This window comes from Melanotaenia boesemani, chromosome 2, assembly GCF_017639745.1.
Source record: "Melanotaenia boesemani isolate fMelBoe1 chromosome 2, fMelBoe1.pri, whole genome shotgun sequence".
Lineage (NCBI taxonomy): Eukaryota > Metazoa > Chordata > Actinopteri > Atheriniformes > Melanotaeniidae > Melanotaenia > Melanotaenia boesemani.
The window spans coordinates 6,832,352-6,853,610 of record NC_055683.1 but is presented as its reverse complement, the minus strand read 5'-3'; the positions used below and the strand labels follow the sequence as shown (position 1 = coordinate 6,853,610).

The window sequence follows — 21,259 nt, the reverse complement described above, 5'->3', positions numbered from 1 at the left end:
TCCTGCCTAAATTCCTTTACCCTGATGGAAAACATCATGGAGTTTAGGAAAGGTGGTGGGATAAATTCAGAGGATCCAAGAAAAGATGACAGCGTTGCATTGAGAATCCGACCACAATGAGTCTCACCTGTGGTTTTATTCTGCTGCTCTGAAACTACAGATGTTCAATAAATATTCTACAGAAAGGGATTCAGATATTTCATCTAATGCAGTCTGATCACACTGACATGGAAACTATATGTCATGTGAACGTGTTCAGATATAAAATATGACTTTATAATCAAGCTTGGTGATTAAAGGGAAAGAAAAGTAAAATATGTTGTCACAGCTGCTCACACTCACCCCACTGTCCTCATATATGTCCACACATTTACCAGTTAGTACAACTGGATAAACACCAGCATTGCTTCCAAGGCTGCAGCCAGAATGAAGTGTGTTATGGAATTATCTCCTTTCATTTCCTCAAAGAGGTCATAAAGAAAGCATTGGAGCAGCTTTCATTAGCATCTGATGGTTTCAGACAGCTCTTACCATGGCTGCTGCTCACACACTTCCAGGTTCTTCACTCTGTAAGGAAGGTTCTGGAGCAGACTGGACACTTAGACCAGACCAGGGATGGTGTATCCATACTCTGGAGTCCATACTTTGATTTCAGCCAGTCAGATATCAGGTATGATACTGTGTGAATATGGAGATACCGCTCTGCTGAGACAAAAAGCCATTTGTTTTCACTTCTGAGAGTTTTAGACACTAAAATTGTGTGTGAAGTCCAGCAACAGTTATTCCTTCTGTGTCACATGATCATGGCAGCTGATCGTGGTTTCAGATGTCAGGATGTCATGACGATGCTGCTTCTGTAAGTGATGATGAGGTTTAGATATTTTACTGGTTTAATGCAGGTTATTACACATTATATTTGATTATATTTAACATATTACTATTACTTATAGTTTATTAACTTCCCATTTAATTAGAATAATCTTATTAATCTGTAGTTTAACTATTTTTATCATTAAATGGTAAAATGGTAAATGGTCCGTATTTATATAGCACTTTTCTGTACCTGGAATGATACCCAAAGCGCTTTACATTATACATCACATTCACCCATTCACACACTGATGGCGGAAGCTGCCATGCAAGGCGCTCAACCACGACCCATCAGGAGCAACTAGGGGTTCGGTGTCTTGCCCAAGGACACCTCGACATGAACACGACTTGGCCAAGGATCGAACCGGCAACCCTTGGGTTACAAGACGACCGCTCTACCTTGCTGAGCCACGCCGCCCCCATTATTCTAAAAAGATTTTTAAATGTAAATCAGTATAATTTATTATCGCTTTAAAAACCTCTGAAGTATTTACATTTGTGAGTTTTATTTTTGTTTCATGCTGCTGTTGTAATAAAGATAATAATGCACACTGTGCAATCATGATTCTCCTTTAAGGGCCAAGAAGCATCAATATCGGTATCAGTATCGATGAAAAGTTCCATAAACTAATGCTATTGTATTGACGGTGAAGATTTTGGTACTGCTGTCCCTAGACTAGATGGACTAGACTAGACCAGGTGTTGTAAAGACTCTTGTTCTTCTCTCAGTGGAGACTGTAGTTTTGTCAGCTCATGTGGGAAATGCTGCCATCTGCTGCTGCATCAAGCTGCAGCAACAAAATCCAGCGTACGCCGCTCATAGTCAACTTTTGGGATTTATAAAAACCAAACTTGGTGGGAAAATGTTCCTACCTCCACAGCAACTCTGACCCAGGCGTACGCACAAAATCTGGGAAAACGGGAAACAGCGACACCAACGGTCCAGAATAAAATCAAGGATATGAAATGTGAGACATTTGTACACAATCCACTATTACCTTTCACATCACGTGTTAGATATTAAAGCTCTTTGCAGAAATTAATAATTCTATATTAATTTTCCTAAAAGTTCACGCTCAGAAATAAAAACAGGATTTCCAAGAAAAAGGGAGATGGTATAAATAAGAACCTCAACCACTAAAATATGTTCTGTTGTTGTGAAACAAAACGTAGATGTTATAAAATCCATCCATCCATCCAACCATTGTCTGCCGCTTATCCGGAGTCGGGTCACGGGGGCAGCTGCCTAAGCAGGAAAACCCAGACTTCCCTTTCCCCGGCCACATTCACCAGCTTAACCGGAGGAGTCCCGAGGCATTCCCAGGCCAGCCGAGAGATGTCCATCCAGCGCATCCTAGGTCTTCCCTGGTGCCTCTTTCTGGTGGGACGTGCCAGGAACACCTCAACAGGGAGGCATCCGGGAAGCATCCTAACCTGATGCCCGAGCCACCTCATCTGGCTCCTCTTAATGTGGAGGAGCAGCGGCTCTACTCTGAGCCCCTCCCGGATCACCGAGCTTCTCACCCTATCTCTAAGGGAGAGCCTGGCCACCCTGCGGAGAAAACTCATTTCGGCCGCTTGTACTCACGATCTTGTTCTTTCGGTCACTACCCACAGCTCATGACCATAGGTGAGGGTAGGAACATAGATCGACCGGTAAATCGAGAGCTTTGCCTTTTGGCTCAGCTCCTTCTTCACCACGACAGATCGATGCAGAGTCCGCATCACTGCAGACGCCGCACCGATCCACCTGTCAATCTCCCGCTCCATCCTTCCCTCACTCGTGAACAAGACCCGGAGGTACATGAACTCCTCCACTTGGGGCAGGACCCTATTGCAGACCCGGAGAGAGCACTCCACCCTTTTCTGGCTGATTTGGAGGTGCTGATTCTCATCCCAGCTGCTTCACACTTGGCTGCGAATCGCTCCAGTGAGAGCTGAAGATCACGGCCCGATGAAGCCAACAGACCCATATCATCCGCAAAGAGCAGAGACCCAATCCTGAGGCCAGCGAATCAGATCCCCTCAACACCTCGGCTGCGCCTACAAATTCTGTCCATAAAGGTTATGAACAGAATCGGTGACAAAGGGCAGCCTTGGCGGAGTCCAACCTGGACTGGAAACGATTCTGATTTACTGCCGGCAATGCAGACCAAGCTCTGACACCGGTCGTACAGGGACCGGACAGCTCACACAAGCAAGTCCGGCACTCCATACTCTCGGAGTACCCCCCACAGGAGTCCCCGAGGGACACGGTCAAATGCCTTTTCCAAGTCCACAAAGCACAGCCTTAGCGACCGCTAAAGCTGCGCTCCGGTTAGCTCGTCGATACCCATCAGCTGCCTCTGGAGTCCCACAGGCCAAAAAGGCCCTATAGAACTGCTTCTTCAACTTGACGGCATCCCTTACTGCTGGTGTCAACCAACGAGTTCGGGGGTTACCGCCACGACAGGCACCGACGACCTTACGGCCACAGCTGCGGCTGGCCGCCTCGACAATAGAGACACGGAACACAGCCCATTTGGACTCAATGTCCCCCGCCTCACGCGGGACCTGGTTGAAGCTTTGCTGGAGATGGGAGTTGAAACTCTTTCTGACAGGGGACTCAGCAGACCCTCACAACACGCTTGGGTCTGCCAGACCTGACCGGCATCCTCCCCCACCATCTGAGCCAACCCATCACCAGGTGATGATCAGTTGACAGCTCCGCCCCTCTTTTCACTCGAGTGTCCAGAACATGCGGCCGCAAGTCCGATGACACGACTACAAAGGCGATCATCGAACTGCGGCCTAGAGTGTCCTGGTGCCAAGTGCACATATGGACACTCTTATGTCTGAACAAGGTGTTCGTTATGGACAATCCATGACGAGCACAGAAGTTCAACAACAAAACACCAATTGGATTTAGATTAGGGGGGCCGTACCTCCCAATCGTGCCCCTCCAGGGCTCGCTGTCATTACCCACGTGAGCATTGAAGTCCCCCAGCAGAACGAGGCAGTCCCCAGAAGGAGTGCTCTCCAACACCCCTTCCAAGGACTCCACAAAGGGTGGGTACTCTGAACTGCTATTTGGTACATAAGCACAAACAACAGTCAGGACCCGTCCTCCCACCCGAAGGCGGAGGGAGGCTACCCTTTCATCCACCGGGTTAAACTCCGTACAGGCGCCAAGTCGGGGGGCAGTGAGCATGCCCACACCTGCTCGGTGCCTCTCACCGGGAGCAACTCCAGAATGGAAAAGGGTTCTGCCCCTCTCGAGGACAGTAGTTCCAGAGCCCAAGCCATGCTTCGAGGTAAGTCCAACTATATCTAGCCGGAACCACTCAACCTTGCGCACCAGCTCAGGCTCCTTCCCCGCCAGAGAGGTGACATTCCACATTCCTAGAGCTAGCTTTTGCAGCCGAGGATTGGACCGCCAGCGTCCCCGCCTCTGGCAGCCGCCCAGCTCACAATGCACCCGACCCCAATGGCCCCTCCTGCAGGTGGTGAGCCCACGGGAGGAGAGGCCCATGTCACCCTTTCAGGCTGAGCCCGACCGGGCCTCTTTGGCAAAGGCCCGGCCACCAGGCGCTCGTCTCCGTGCCCCACCTCCAGGCTTGGCTCCTGAGGGTGGTCCCGGTGACCCACGTCCGGGCCAGGGAAACCTTGGTCCTTGATTTCTCTTCATGATAGGGGTGGTTTGAGCTCCACTTCGTCTGATCCCTCCCCTAGACACCTGTTGGCCATGGGTGACCCTACCAGGGGCATGAGCCCCAGACAACATAGCCGCTAGGATCATCAGGACACACAAACTCCTCCACCACAATAAGGTGGCGGCTCAGGGAGGAGGTTATAAAATCCATCCAGCTAAATAAGGCGGACAGTCTGCTGCCAGCATGAACCAGTCAGTAAAAGAAAATATGAAAAGTAGCTTCGGCCCTTCATTCTAAGATCCATCAGAGCGGGACGCAGACTGGAGGCTGGAGGTCTAGAAGTGATGCAACGCTTAGAAAACACACATTTCCCACAACTCGTCTACCTGGTTAATAACGGTGATGGTGTCCGTCTGCACCTGCAGGACTTCCTCTGAGGACACCGTTGCTGCGGTGCTGGGTGGAGCCTCTGGCCTCACCCTCTCCAACCACAGCTGCAGCTCCGCCCACCCAGCTGGAGCCCCACCCACCCAGCTGGAACACCAGGAACTAGAAAGAATTATTTAACACTAAATAAACTGCTACCAATCTCAGATGTATCTGTACATATTTATTTTATATGTTAAAGACTAAACTACCGGCATCATTACTGTCATTTAGCAGACGCTTCTCACCAAAGCGACTTACCGTAGGCTGTAGCGTTAGGGTGGAGTTAATATTCACCACTGTGGGATTCGAAATATGGTCTCCCACATGACAGACGGATGCCCTGCCAGCTGTGACGTCCAGCCGCACCATCCTCCTCTCTGGTGTGTCTTCCCTCTGACACAGCGTTGACAGCATCTCTACCTGCTGCCCTCCTCCACCTTTCTGACCCTGGTGATGACCACGCCCCCCCCCCCCCCCACCAGATAAAACCTGTTCTAGTTTTCCAACGTGGTCCATCAGGATCTCAGTCTAACATTCCAAAGAAATCCTCCTCTTCCATCATTTCCCTCCTGAGCCATCATGGAAATGATGTGATGAAAATGTATTACAGGCGTTCACCTGACCTTTTATAGCCACCATGTGGGCGGAGCAAGGCGCTCCCTCACCTGCACCAACGTTAGAGTTGATTGTGATTTATAAACGGAAACAGGCGTGGGACGTGCGTCCGCATGCTTTTATAAATCTGGAAGTTTTGTGCTGCATTTCCTTGTTTCCCTGCGGACGCCGCCTGTAGTCTGCTTTGCTACGCTCAGGTTTATAAACGAGGCCCCAGATCTTCTGCAGGTTTATTGCTCTGCCACAAATAACATCCACAGACCGAGAAGAGATTTAAAGATGTGTGAAATACATTTCACTTGTAGGAATGGTTTATCAGACTTTCATGTAATTATCAGTCCACACAGGTCTTTGCTGTGAAACCAGCTCTACCTTTAACACTTTCATTTCACGGTGAACTGAAGATGTAGACGCTGTTATTAATTACATTAAACATGTTTGTGGATAGTGAGATATTTGTAGCTGATGGGAGATATTTGCACAATCTCTCCTATAAATGTTAGAAAGTCAGATAAAACTTGTGGATAGAGAACTAACAATGAAACTAGATTGTGTATCTCCACTTTTCAAAGCTCCCCATTAGAAGTTCAGTAGATATTCTGCCTGTACAGAGCAAATTCTGGATTTGTTATTTTGAGGAATGTATTTTAGTTGTTAATAAACATTAAATGTAACATGTGTTTAATACAAATATTATTCATTTTGTTAAATTCCTTCTCTTCAGACTCAGCGAATGTTCCCTCTCAGATGAATGGTGTTCAGCTCTATCCTCAGTTCTCAGCTTCCAGTCCTCTAGGCTGATAAAACTGAACCTGAGTATAAAAAATATGTGACTATATTTGGTGGCAGATGCAGCACCTATTTGCTAAGAGTCAGTGAATTCTGGGCTCCATGTATGGACGGGGTTATAGGTTCCTACTAGGGGTCCATATGCAGCGTTTTGTGTTTCCATTTGCAAAGCTGTATCAGACCATGGACACAAACCACCACTACGATCCTGACATTGACTTAGACCATTTTTGTAATATCACCTCCTTCGGCTGTTTTACATCAAAACATCCTCACCTGTAGGAGTGGGTGCAGCTTCAATGAAAAGTAAAATATAGAAAGTAACAATTAAGACAAAAAGCTGGTTAAAAGTTAAAGAAACAGGAAAAGCTAAGGAGTGACTGCAGCAGGCTATACACAGGTTGGTGCATGCACTAACTGTGTGTAAAACTTTCTCCATCATTTTATCTCCCTCTTTCTCTCCAGGCTGAGTGTGTGTGGTCTTTCGGAGAGGAATTGTGGATCTCTGTCCTCAGTCCTGAGTTCCCAGTCCCCTAGTCTGCCAGAACTGGACTTGAGTTACAGCGACCTGCAGGACTCAGGACTGAAGGAGCTGTGTGATGGACTAAAGAGTCCAAACTGCAAACTGGAAACTCTCAGGTCAGACTTCATCAAACTACACATACACACACACACACGCACACACCAACCTCTCAATATCACCCTTAACCATACCTCAGTGTCTCCCCCTATAATCCACCAAGCCCCACTCAGCTTCCCTTCATACCCCTACACCCCTCCTACCCCCGTGCCATACCCTGAGTACCAGGGCGGCAACCAGACATCAGGGCATGCACCAGCCTACCCCGTGGCAGCACATCCCAGCAGGGCCGTCCCCACAGCGGAGCAGTCCAGATCCCCACCCCGGTAAACCGTGAGAGATTTGCAGCCAGAAAGCAGCCCCCACAATCATCCAGCCCTCAAAGTGACTAGGTCACAATCATCCACCTACACTGAGTGATGGAAAAAATCACAGGGGACCAGATGGAATGAAACTCGGCTAAATGGTTCTTTGAGGAGGCAGACATTTCTCATTGCTAATGTGGTCTAGTAAGAGGTTCCTAAATTGCTGAATGTCTAGAATTTTTTTGGTTTTCCAGTTTACAAACAGTTTTCTTTGCAATGCATAAGACCATGAGGATCATGCGTGTAGAGTTAATTACCATGTTTATTTCACCCAAGTCACCTAGCAGACACAGTGTGGGGTTTGGCTTCAAATACCTGAAGCCAGAACCTGCGGACAGGTGTACAGGTCCACAAGGCATGGAGATAGTTGTTAGTCATGTTGTCAGTGCAGTGTGAGCAGATGTTTGATTGTGACAGACCCATCATGAACATCCTTTGTCTTGTATAATGAGTTCTATGCAGAATTTTGAATTGTATTAGTTACATGTATGGATTCTTAGTAATTTTAAAGGTGTTAAAACATATTTGTGACCATTCATCTTTATTAAAGTTACTGGATAAGTCAGTCTTCCATTTTGAAGTTGGAAGACAGATTGAGTCTTCTAGTTTAGATAATAGTCTATATGTTTTTTATTAATAGCTTGGTGCATTGAGATTCATGAATTCTGCCACCCTGATAGGTAGCTGTAAGTTTAATTGATTAATGGTATATTTTTTACATATAATATATTTAAGCTGGTCTTATTCTAAAATTTTAGTGCTGCTGATTCCATATTGTGAAGTGAGAATATTAAATGACAAAAAGTTTCCTTTTTCTATTATATGTTCTGTTTTATTCCTTTATTTTTCCATTGAGTGAAATTGATCAGCTTTTTGTTTGCAGGATGTCAGGGTTGTTCCAGAGGGGTGTAAACTTACATGGAAAAAGTGAGGATTTGGTTATTTTTAGAAAATCCCACCAAGCCACTAAGGAGGAACTGATATTGATGCTTTTAAAACACTTATGTGTTTTGAAGGTTGAGCTGATGAATGGCAGGTCAGAGATAAACAGATCCTCACACAATGCTTGCTCTACATCTAACCATGATTCATCCAGACTGCTAGGTTTAAGCCATTTGGAGATATACTGCATCTTGTTAGCTAAGAAAAAGTGATTGAATTTAGGTAACTCCAATCCACCTCTGTCTTTAGTCTCTTGTAAAGTTTTTAGACTGATACGTGATGGCTTGTTTTTCCATAAAAATTTAGATATATGTGAGTTCAGTGAATTAAACCAGCTGGAGGATGGTTTAGTGGGTATCATTGAAAACAGGTAGTTGACTTTAGATAGAACCATCATTTTAACTGTGGCAACCCTCCGCATGAGTGATATAGGTAAGCACCTGGACATAATTTAGCTTTGTTAGTTCTGATAACCTGGGGGAAATGTTCCCTAAATATCTATTTCCAGACTGTATTGTAGTATTGGGTGTGTTTTGTAGGTCACAGTAAATGGCATAACAATAGTCTTAGACCAGTTAATAGAGTATTCAGATATTGATGAGAATGTGTTAATAAGTGTGATTGTCTGGGGGAGAGACGTCGGTGAGTTCTGGAGGAAAAGTAATACGTCATCAGCATAAAGACTTATCTTGTGTTCTATATTTTTGGCATGGATTCCTTTAATCTCTTTATTTTGTCTTATGGCAGCAGCTAGGGGTTCAATAAAAATAGCAAAGAGTGATGGAGAAAGCGGGCAGCCCTGTCTGGTTCCTCTCTGCAAACAGAAGCTTGGAGAAGTTTGATCATTGGTCTTCACACATGCATTTGGGTTGTTATATAATATTTTTTTATCCAATCTATGAAAGGTGACCCAAACCCAAATTTGTTTAATGTTGCAAATAAAAATTTCCAGTTTACTCAGTCAAATGCTTTTTCTGCTTCTAAAGAAATTACTGTCAATTTCAGATTTTATTGATTAGAATAATCTATTATGTTAATTAATCTGCGTGTTAGCAGAGGAATGGCTACCTTTAATAAAGCCAATTTGGTCAGAATGTATTATTAGAGGGGTTATTATGGGTGCCAATGCTGAAGGCATTGGCCACATATTACTATCGCTCTGCGTATATTCTGCTTATTTTTCCGTTTCCGCTCCTAACTTTGGCGGCTATCTCCTCCTACAGCTTTCACTCTACCCCCACAAAAGTTCGGCATTGGCCACATATTACTATCGCTCTGCGTATATTCTGCTTATTTTTCCGTTTCCGCTCCTAACTTTGGCAGCTATCTCCTCCTACAGCTTTCACTCTACCCCCACAAAAGTTACATCAAATTGTGCGTCTCGATCGGGACATGTGTGGTATGACTTTTCTTGTACAAAAGTCTGGCGGTTCTCGAGTAAATCGCAATAAACCGCGATTTTTGGTCCCATTGGAATGAATGGGATTTGGGTCAGATCAGTCCAAAAACATAGCTCACTTTGGAAGACTACAGCTCTGCCATACATTCACCTAGAAACACCATTCAAAGTTTAAACGGGTCACGAAAGATAAGTCTATGACTGGTGTGAAGGGCAGTTTCATATCTTTCACAGTTTAATCACAATCACTGTTTAAGTTTTAGTAAAAAGTGCCAAAATCCTCTCCCTCTGCTTCAATCTCCTCCACTCAAGCTTTTGCTTCAAAAACACATGCTTAAACAAAGTTCTCTCACGGCCAGAGTTTTTGCTCTACAGACACAATTTTTACATCAAAACGTAGGTTTTTTTGTTGGCTTCAATTTATCATGTGCTCATTTTGGGCTAGGACGTACAGATTTGGAGCTACAGAGCTTGGAAAGACACCAAGTTTTCTCTCCCCATGCAAAATCCCCATTGACTCTGCTGAGATGCAACCATTTTTAAAACTGCTGCCATTTAAGTTCTGTTTGCAGTACAGTGAAAAGACTTATATCCTCTTGTTCCTCAAAGCCTCCTGCACGCAACGGTGAAAGAATTATTTTGATATGTATTACGGTTTGCTTTCAGCAGCAAGAAGTTCGGAGGCTTGCAGACAGTGACTTCCCTGTGCTCTACAGCAGCCTGTCCCTGTGTGTGTGTATGTGTAACCTGAGCCCCTACATGTGTGGCTCTCTGCTGCCTGTCTGGGGGAAAGGGTGGGGGCTTGGTTGCCATGGAAGCAGTCTCAGCTGCTGTCATTCTGCAGATTGCCACTGTTTATCCCTTTCATACCTGTCAATCTGCAGATTTTGCAATCATGCAAAGATTAAACTTTTTTTTTTCTCTATGACTTTTCTATCCTGGACACATCTAGATGTCCCCCCCCCCCTGGAAACATGAAGTGACTCTAACTCTGGACTGGGCTGAGCAAAGAACTTGAAACTTTCCAGTTTTATTGAAAGTCCCTATGTAAACATTTCTGCACATGAACAATGACTACAGCGCCACTTAGTGGCCGCCTGATTTCTGCAGATTTTCCGATCACGCTGACGTTTGGCAGTTTTCATCTGACACCCGATCCGAGCGCGCTCGTGCACGCGCGGCGACTGCGGCGCCACCTAGTGGCCGTACGGGATGTTTAACGGCATCGCATTCAGGGGCGGGTTTGCCTCCGTCTCGCGCCGTCTCCCTCGCGCCGGCTGGCTCCCTCGCGGCGGCCACAGGGCCGGCACGCCGGGGGGGGCGGCGGGGCAACCGGCGCATTGGCACCCATCAAAATTTCTTTGAAATTTTCTAGTTTTTTTTTTGTCCTTCTGGCCAAAGCTTTGCTAATTATTTTGAGATCTACATTTATTAATGAAATTGGACGGTAACTGGATGGAAGTGTCGGGTCTTTACCTGGTTTTAATAGTAGAGTAATATTGGTTAGGTTCATATTTGAAGGTATTTTTTGTTTTTCCTTTATTTCTAATATCATATTGTAGAAAGTGGGTGCCAGCATTGTCCAGAATTCTTTGCAGAATTCTGCTGGGTAACCATCTGGACCTGGAGCTCATGGAGTTCGCCGACTGAAAGGGAAATCCAAGACCATTTTATTTTCATGTTTTAATTTTGGAAGATTGATGTTACTAAGAAATTTATCAGTATTGTCATCCATTGTAGTTAGTTGTGATGTATATAATGTTTTATAGAATTCTTTGAAAGTGTTATTTATCTTGTCAGGGTCGTGGCTGATGTTTCCTTCTGGATCTTTGACAGAGGAGATGGTTGTTTTCTCCTTGTTTGTTTTTAATTGTTTAGCCAGGAACCTTCCAGATTTGTTGCCATGCTCAAAGTTCTCCAAACAAAGTCCTTGCATCAAGAATTTGTGTCTTTTTATCTATTATTCCATTAAGTTCATGATTAGCTGTCCTTATATGGTTCAGTGTGTGTTCTTCTGGGGAGACATGGTAAGCATTTTCTTTGGATTTAACTCTTTGAGTTTTTTTTTTTTTTTTTTTTTTTTTAACTTGTCCTGTCCAGCATCATAGCAAGCAAAATGATAATCTGGTTGCTGTATCGTGCTGAACAAATTTGCTCTACCAAGGGGAGGCCTATGGGTAAGGCTCCTCTTGATAATCTGATTAATTTATTTTTTTATTTACTTTGAATCATGGAATCTACAGTAGTAGCGGTTTAAAAGTTCCCCTGTTTCCATGATGGGTCCTTGACTGGTTCTTGACTGGTCCTTGACTGGTGCTTGACTGATCCTTGGCCGATCCTTCACAGGTCTGTGGGGGTAATGTAATCCCCCGCAATGACGTCGTCAGCGAGGCTCTGCCCCTAAGCAGCCCAAGTAAAAAAACAGCTGCAATCCCTCTTTTGTCCACGGGGAGGAGCAGTGATTTGATCTTGCTGCTCTCTAAACAGTTTATAATGAGCTGTGTCGCTCATTTGTTGCATTTTTGCCAACATTTAAAAAATGATTTGATTTGAAAATGGCGTCAAATAAATGTATCAAAAAAGCCGACATGTGTAGCTAATGGTGTTATGAGGCAAAGCACAACCTCCTCAAGTCGGGTAAGTGGTGAATGTCACTAGCAGCGAGCTTTCTAAACATCCCGAGGAGCGCCGCCAGCGGTCATTTGACTGCAACGTAAGTTATTCACAGTGGGGGTTGATACAGCTGCTGCATAACTGAATATTGACAAAATCATAACGGAATATCGGCAGGTAAAAATAACTTAATACTGATAATGTGTAAAGCAGGGATCACAAAAGTCCGGACCCAGCCCAACCTATATTCTGAATTAGGCCTCAAAGTGCTATTATCCTAAGTAGATAAGTAAATAAATGGTTTATACTGTGAAATGAAGTGTCCCTGGATTTTATTCATAGCGATCTAGTGATAAAACGTGATAAAACGTCATACAGCTGTGTCTCAGTGGTGGGACAGCCGCCTGCCTGCTGTCTGAAGCAGGCACATGCGCAAAGGCTGGTAGGAATGACAGGAACCAGCAGCCTATCAGCACACAGGGTTTGTGATCTTACAGCCAATCAGAAGCAGAGTAGGGCGGGCATTTATTACAAGTCCGTAGCCTTGTTATATACGACAGTTTGGCTGAGAAAGAGTCTCCCTGAGCGACTCTGTGGAAGTTTAGACGTGCTAAACTGCTCGTAAATATTGATGTGTTTACTTTTCCAAACAAGTAAGCAGGTAAAACTATAGACAACAACTATCTAATAAAAGTCCTAAAATACCAGGTTCAGCCATTTAGTTTTTAATACACTATAAGCATGATAGCATGGCTGGCGGTCATCAAAAGACCGCTGGCGGCGCTTCCAGTGTTTAACACTAGAAAACCCAGAGATTTCTTACCCCTCTACCATGCCCAGAGTACAACCAAAAGGCTGCCCGGTTTGAAATTAACAATTCAATGGCCAACAATTAGCACCTTTACATTTGTAAACACAGCCATTACCTGCCGTTAGCTGTTCAAGCATACTCCTTGGGGGGAGGAGTGTGCTTGAAAAGAGCTAGGGACTGTGCTGTATAGTTTCACTCACCACAAACGGTATATGTGCTTTTGACCATTTCTCACATTTTCATGTACCCTTTATTGAGCATTGGTCATGTGAGTTTTCATCGTCATCACACTATTGTACGCCCAGCTTGCTTTCAAGTGAGAGATTATCACGTTTCTGTTTCCACAAAGGCAAGAAGGAAAGCATAATCAAGTATTTCAAATGTGAGATAATTACATTCCTTTTGACCTGGGAACAGAAAAGCAAAATCAATTTAATGTTCCTCACTTCCTAATATGGTGCAACAAGATTCACAGTCCTCAATGTTTTTAGTAAAAAAAAAAAAAAAAAAAAAAAACACCTTACTAACAGGGTGGAATGGAACATAACAGAGTGGAACAGAATATAACAGGGTGGAAAATATTTGTTCCCAATTCCAAATTCTGATGATTTTCCTCATTGTCCTGCATTTTGCCATCTGAAATGACAGGTATTACAAGGATTGGTGATAGGTAGCTGTAATTTTTTCTATTTCTCTTTCCAGTCTTTGTTTATTCCTTTTTGTCTGACTTTGACCTAACTGTCTTTGCCTATAACAGAAAGAAATCAAAAGACATAATTAACATGCAGTTGTATTCGTTTTAAGGGTATTGGGTGATTCGTGTGGAGAAGGTATCGCTGCCCTAGCCTTTTCCCTGGTTTGCGCCTCTCTCTTTCTTACTTCCACTTTTTCCTCTGGGCACGCTTTCCTCGCTCAGTGAGGTCTGCAATTCTTTTTTTTTTCTGTCTTTCCTGTACATATATATAGTGTTAAAAGACACACAAATATCTATATTTATATTATCTATTATTGGTAAGCTAACTTGCCAATATCGCATAATAATGAAAGCCAACGAGCCTTCTAACAGTCCGGTTACTTATGGATCCGCTATGTTGCAAAGAATTCCTATAAAGACAGCCTTTAAACATAAGTCTGTGTAAGTACTTTCAAAAATATTTTATTTTAACACAGCAAATTTCACACAGCAAATAACACACAGAAAACCAAAGATGTAGGCCTACAGTAGCCTATACAGTAAGTCCCTTTAACGGCAAAAGCCTGGGCGCTGCGTTTCGGGATCTGTCTTGCGGGGAGATCTCAGTCTTTCGTTTATCCTGTTTCTCACTTTCTGCCACTGATCCGGAGACAAGTTGGGGAAGCGCTGAGAAACATGCTGGTGGATTCGCTGTTTTAGACTTTCGGGCAGAGGTTGTTTTCCGTTGGAGCCGCTCCTGTTGACGGTCTTTCCCCAGTCCTTGTAAAGTCTAAAAGGTGTGAGCGCCATAAACACACCGGCAGCGTAGCTTTCGGGTCGAGGGTGGCCTCCACGGTGGCAGAGTCTGAAAAACTCCTCCTCACGTTCGGCGGGGAGAGCTCTGACCTCAAAATCCGTCGTAGTATGTGGGAAAGGTTCTTGAGGTGGGAGGGGGTCCTCTTCTCTTACACCAAAATCCAGACAACGTCTAGCAATAGGACTAGTTTGTGGTGCGGACTGTGGTGCGGGCCTCTCCAGACATTCTAAGCGGGACTCAATATTCTTTATTGACGCTTCCAGCTGGTCGAGTCTCTCCACAATGTTATTTGTTTCTGTGATACAATTCCCGTGGCAACTGTCCCTCGCAGACTCCATTGCTGCGACCCGGCTTTTTAGGGCCCGGACCTCTGCTTCAAAAAATGGCTTAATAGAACCAGCATGGCTTCCTCCAGCAGAATTTACTATGTTAGCCTGTATAAGAAAAAAATAAAGAGAGAACATTAAAATAAATTCACCCTTTCTCCACACAGGTCATTGTTATTGTTTTAGGGGTTAATTCAATAACTTACCGCTTTTTTTTCACAAGCCTCACATTTCCTCTCACCACCGGAGTTTTAGATTTCCGTGATGATGGTGACGGCTGCTTTGTCTGGAGGGTAGAATTAGATTAATTTGGTATGTTCACCAAACAAGGTAGGCCTAGTTAATTCTGATTAAATGTTTAAAGAAAGACAAATAGGGTATTATAGCTTACCACACGTTTTGGCCTCTTGGCAGCTGAATCGTAGAATCTGCCAGCTTCCATCTTTGTTGCAAAGTCGATGATCAAAGATGATGATTTTATCCGCTATTTGTTGTCTACCTGCACAATTGTTCTTTGGTGTAGTGAAACCTCATTGGTTGTTTACACCTGGGGAATGCATCCACCAATCAGATGCATGCATTTACGACACATCATTTACATACCTGAGCACAAAACGCTCCCCTTCCCACACTATCACACTCGGAGTCGGAGCCTAATTGCATCTAAGATGACGCGCATTAACAAAGAAAGTTCTCAGCAAGTACGTCAGATGCGAGCAACAGGGAAATCAACGAGGGAAATTCAGACAAATTTTGCTGACCGGGGCATCAAAGTTTCACAAAGAGCTATAAGAAAGCATTTCAAAGAGCCGCAACCTCGCCGTTCACATCCAAGGAAAATGCACGGGTAAGTTTTTCATCCATGTAAAACAAGCTAAAACTGATATTGATAGGCTAAATTTACTTGTATTCTGCAAGTCAAGTCTAATGATTTTGGATTGGTCTCTTTTCCTTCTTCTCACAGAGCCATTCTGGTTGCCATTGATGAAATGACAAAGTCAAACGATGAGATGACCGCCATTGCAGTGCAGCAGAAAATCCTGTCAGATTTCGGTGTTCGAGTTGGTTTGACAAGCATACGCTCGGCTCGCAGAAAAATGGTGAAAGAACGCAACAAAGGAGCAAGGCTGCAACAGGCAATTACGTGGAACACCTCTGGAGAGACCTGGCATAATGTTCTTTTTACAGATGAAACAACAGTTGCGTTGGAACACTACGCCAGACAGAGTTTCCACAGGAAGGATCATGTCATTGCCAAACCTCAGCCTAAACATCCATTGAAGCTGCATGTGTGGGGAATGATCTCCCGGTATGGTGCGGGCCCAATGATCATATTCGAGGGAATAATGGATCGAAAATTTTTTGAAGAGAGCATAATTAAAGAACATGCTGCACCATAATTGTATTAGTTGCATATTTGAATTTTTAGTCATTTTAAATGTGTTTAAACATATTTGTGACCATTTATCTTTATTAAAGTTACTGGATAAGTCACCCTCCTATTTTGAAGTTGGAAGACAGATTGAGTCTTCTAGTTTAGATAATAGTCTATATGTTTTTGATAATAGCTTTGGGGCATTGAGATTCATGAATTCTGCCACCCTAATAGGTAGCTGTAAGTTTAATTGATTAATGGTATATTTTTTACATATAATAGATTTAAGCTGGTGATATTCTAAAAATGTTTTGCTACTGATTCCATATTGTGAAGTGAGAATATTAAATGATAAGAAGTTTCCATATTCTATTATATGTTCTAACTGTTTTATTCCTTTATTTTTCCATTGAGTAAAATTGATAAGCTTTTTGTTTTGCAGGATGTCAGGGTTGTTCCAGAGGGGTGTAAACTTACATGGAAAAAGTGAGGATTTGGTTACTTTTAGAAAATCCCACCAAGCCACTAAAGAGGAACTGATATTAATGCTTTTAAAACACTTATGTGTTTTGATGGTTGAGCTGATGAATGGCAGATCAGAGATAAACACATCCTCACACAATGCTTGCTCTACATCTAACCATGTTTCATCCAGACTGCTAGGTTTAACTCTTGAGTTTAACTCAAGGAAATTATTTTTCCTCTCATTACTGCTTTTCCTCCTTCGCGAAGAACACATGCTGAAGTTTCTGGCAAGTCATTGTTTTCTAGATATAAGGACCACTCTCTTTTAAAAGAGCTGATGAACTCAGGATCTTTAAGTAATGAGGTATTAAATCTCCAGTTTCTAGTTGCTGGTTTATTGCTCTTACTTCTCAGAGTGAATGATCCTGGTGCGTGATCACTAATGCTAATAGGATGGATTCTGATTTCTGACATGTCATTCATCAGCGAGCTGCTAGTTAAGAAATAATCTAATCTAGAATAGGAATGGTGAACTGAAGAGAAGAAGGTGTATTCTCTTAGTGTGGGATGGTGAGAGCGCCAAGCATCACAGAGACCAAAATCCTTCATGCACTGTTTTACAGTTTCTGAGGATTTCCAGACTCGATTACTTCCTGTGGTTATGTGTTTGTCTAATATATTAAAATCACCTGCTACAATTAGTGTGTTATCTGAGTGACCATGGAGTGGGGCGAAGAGGAAGTGAAAGAAGGAGGGGGTCGTCAACATTTGGATCATATATATTTGCAGTAGATAACGTTTTGAATAGATAATGTAACTATTATAAATTTTACCAATCTTTTACCAGTTAAACACATTTAAAATGAAAAAAGTAAGAAAAAAAACATGTAACAGTCAACAAACAGTAAGAACAGTATGAAACAGGTAAAACACTGTGGAGTTACACATGATTTTCTCTACAGGTGTTCTTTGAGTCGACGTTCAACATGAGTGCTGATTCAGTCTTTTCACGTCTTACATTTTCTCTGTAACTTTCTCTCCAGGCTGAGTGCGTGTGGTCTCTCAGAGACAAGCTGTGGACCTCTGTCCTCAGTCCTCAGCTCCCAGTCCTCCAGTCTGACAGAACTGGACCTGAGTAACAACGACCTGCAGGACTCAGGACTGAAGAAGCTGTGTGGTGGACTGAAGAGTCCAGACTGCAAACTGCAAACTCTCAGGTCAGGATTCATCAAACTAAAAGTTTAAAAGAGTTTTTATTCATGAGTAACAAACTTGTGGAAGTTGTTTGTATGAATATCAGATGTTTGTGTGTCTCTGATTTAGGTCTCTTACACCACAACTTTTTCTTCATAGTCCATGTGTGCACAGGTTGCTGCTAAACTAGTAGAACATGCAACAGAGCACATGACAGTTAAAGCTAAACCCATCTTCGGTCTCGTTTTTATTTCCATTTATCGGTTTTAAAATAAAGAAAAACATAAAACTTTATAAAAAAGAGGATAGAAAGACTTTCTTCTAAGGGATATAGGTATTTCTGGAAAATTATGTAGAGTAAAAAGAAAAAAGGCCATAGTTTCCAACCTAATGACAAGAAAAATAGATTAAAAAAAATATTTTAGCCACGTATTTAGAGGCATTGTGGAAGGTCCAGAGAGCCACTTGCAGCTCCAGAGTCGCAGGACGGAGACCCCTGATGTAGTGTTTGTAAACCAAAATTTACTGTATTTTCTTTTTATCAAATCAAATAAAAATGTATTTATTTGGTAGGGACAAGTATGTTTTATTAGTCATGTCACACATGACAGCATTTAACCAAGGCTAATTCTCAATGCCCGTCCCTAGTTAGGCTTTTACACAAAACACAGACAACAGTGACTATACACACTACAATACAAAACAATAAAACATCACAAATACAACATGGGATGTTCACATGTCTCACCCCTCAATAAAACACTATAAAAAATAAAATAATGTCTTCAGTTATCAGCGCATACAACAATCCCAGCCATTTAACACCCGCACAGGAAATTACAGTATTTAAAAATTAGTACAGTCCTGGTTTGTCTTTAGCCAGTTCTTAAGCCTGGAAGTAAATCTTTTAGCGTCAGGTTTGGTCTTAATGTCAGATGGTAGTGAGTTCCAGAGCTTAGAGCTCTTAACAGAGAACACTGTCTGTCCAAAGCTAGTCCTGCAGTACGGGATTTTACATTTGTGATTTGTGGCACTTCTGGTGAATCTGTTGCTGTTTTGTCTCTCAGTAAATGTACTTAGTGGCTAAGGTGCAAAACAATTAATACATTTGTTAATTAATTTAATGAAACAATTATTGCTAAAGCTATCAAAGCTCATTAGATTATACTATTTAATGATGATACAATGATGATGGCGGATTTGATTTTTGTCCATAATTTTTAGTGCTTGATTGTATAGCGAGCTTATACGTTTGGTGGCAGTAGGAGCGGCCGATGCCCATGCTAACATGCATGTACAGCAGGGCAGCCTGGTTTGGTACGTAGTTTTTGATTAGTTTAAAACAGTTTAGATTACTTTGTATTGTTTTTTTAGATTTTCTTTATATGTTTATTGTATTTAAATTGATCAAGGACTAATACAAGATATTTAAATTCTGTTACAGTATTAATTATTTCAATTTTTTAGGTAAATTTAAATGTTTCTTTTAAATCTAGTTTCTTAACAGACAAACACATAGACACTGTTTTTGAAAGATTTAGAACTAACTGATTTTGGATGAGCCACTGCTGGATGTCAGACATACAGATGGACAGTTTGTCTGCCGCCTGCTCAGGTGACTTAGCGGGTGCATAAAGAACAGCATCATCTGCATAGAGCTGACAGCTGGCACCTGAGCAGTGCAGAGGTAAGTTATTTATAAAAAGACTAAACAGCAGAGGGCTGAGCATCGAGCCTTGTGGAATACACATTTTTATGTTTGAAAGTACAGATATGTCCTGATCTACTTTAACACACTGTGCTCTACACTGAAGATGAGATGTAAACCAGATTACTGCCTCAGCTGAGAAATTAAAACCTGACATTTTAGATAAAAGCAAAGTATGGTTGACCATATCGAAAGCCTTTTTAAGGTCGATAAATACAGCTCCCACCACATTGCCCTTGTCCAGGGACTTCTTTACATTTTCAATTAAACAGCAGTTTGCTAATTCAGTTGAATAACCTGGTTTAAAACCAAACTGCTGTGGGTGGAGGAGCTGTCTGGCTGCTAAATACCCAATCAGTTGTGCTGCTACAACTTTTTCAATGACTTTAGATAAGACTGGTAAAATTGATATAGGGCGATATTTACACGCAGAGTCCTGACTTCCTGTTTTGAATACTGGGATGATTACTGCTTTTTTTTCCCAGGCATTAGGAAATGCACAAATTCTTATGGAGGTGTTAACAAGATGTGTCAGTGGATTAACTAGCACACCTCTGTATTTTTTAAGAAAACAACTATCTGGTTGGTCTGTCTGGTTATCCTTGTCGGCCCTTTAATCATCTGCTGATAATTGAATTGTGTCATAACTGCTTTTAGTTTTTGTTTACAGTTTTTGTCAGACCAATTGATATTAAAGTCACCGTACCATATTGTCTCTCTATAAGAGTCAAGTTGCTTCACTACATAACTTAATTCATCATAAAAGGTAACAGTATGTGAAGGTGGATTATAGAGAACAACAATATTAAAGTTCATAGTAGGTCATAAAATTATGTTCAAGGCTAGACATTCCTGTGGGGTATTCAGTTCAACTAAATGACATTTAAATTTGTCTTTGATGTATATTAATACCCCCTTGCCTGTGTTTCTGTCCTTTCTAAAGCACTGACACCCAGCAATGTCTATCATATTAGCTGGTATATTGCTATGAAGCCATGATTCTGTTAAACAGAGATAGTCCAAGTTTGAGTCCAGCAGAAGTGCAGAGATCTGATCGTATTTGGAAATAAGGCTGTGTATGTTTAATTGACCGCCTAGTATTCCCTTTGGTTTACACTTTACGTCCCAGAGCACACGAGCGTGATTGACAGTTTGAAAGAATAAATGTTGCTTTTGTTTTTGTGCAGCGTGACAGTCAGAGCCATCTGAGCGCATTTGTAGCGTGTTGTCTTTTCCCCCACCGAGGTCGGCACGCCCCGTGTTAGCTGCCGCTCCATCTTCCGACCAACAGCAAAAGCCCACGCCACCACCCACAGCCTCGCGGTTAGTAGCCGGAGTTGTTTCCGGTTCAGTCCTCGGATGGGGATCTGTCAGGCGGGGTGACTCACCGGTGTGGCCGCAGTCCATTGTCTTTAAACGGGTCTCTGATGCGCTCCGCTCCCCGGCATGATGTTGCGCCGTGGAGCTTCTTTTAAAGGAAAGAGATATTTTGCACAGAACAATGCAATTAATCACAATTAAATGCAACATGTCATGCAATTAATCCTGATTAAAAAATTTTTTATGATGATTAAAAAACTACATAACTTAAACCCATCTAACACTTTTATCTCAAGTTTTCGAGACATTGATGACAAACGTACCTTTTGTAAAACT

The 21,259-nt window shown here is 42.7% G+C and overlaps 1 protein-coding gene across 1 annotated transcript in view; it reads left to right on the top strand.

Moving 5' to 3' along the window:
* Nucleotides 1-21,259, top strand: part of LOC121653840 (NLR family CARD domain-containing protein 3-like) — a gene marked incomplete at its 3' end in the record, with an annotated part of 124,818 nt that overhangs the window by 82,620 nt on the left and 20,939 nt on the right. Inside the window, exons 10-11 of the mRNA XM_042007537.1 lie at nt 6,801-6,974; nt 17,745-17,918. Coding sequence (XP_041863471.1) covers nt 6,801-6,974; nt 17,745-17,918 — 348 coding nt within the window. The remainder of the gene's footprint in view (nt 1-6,800; nt 6,975-17,744; nt 17,919-21,259) is intronic.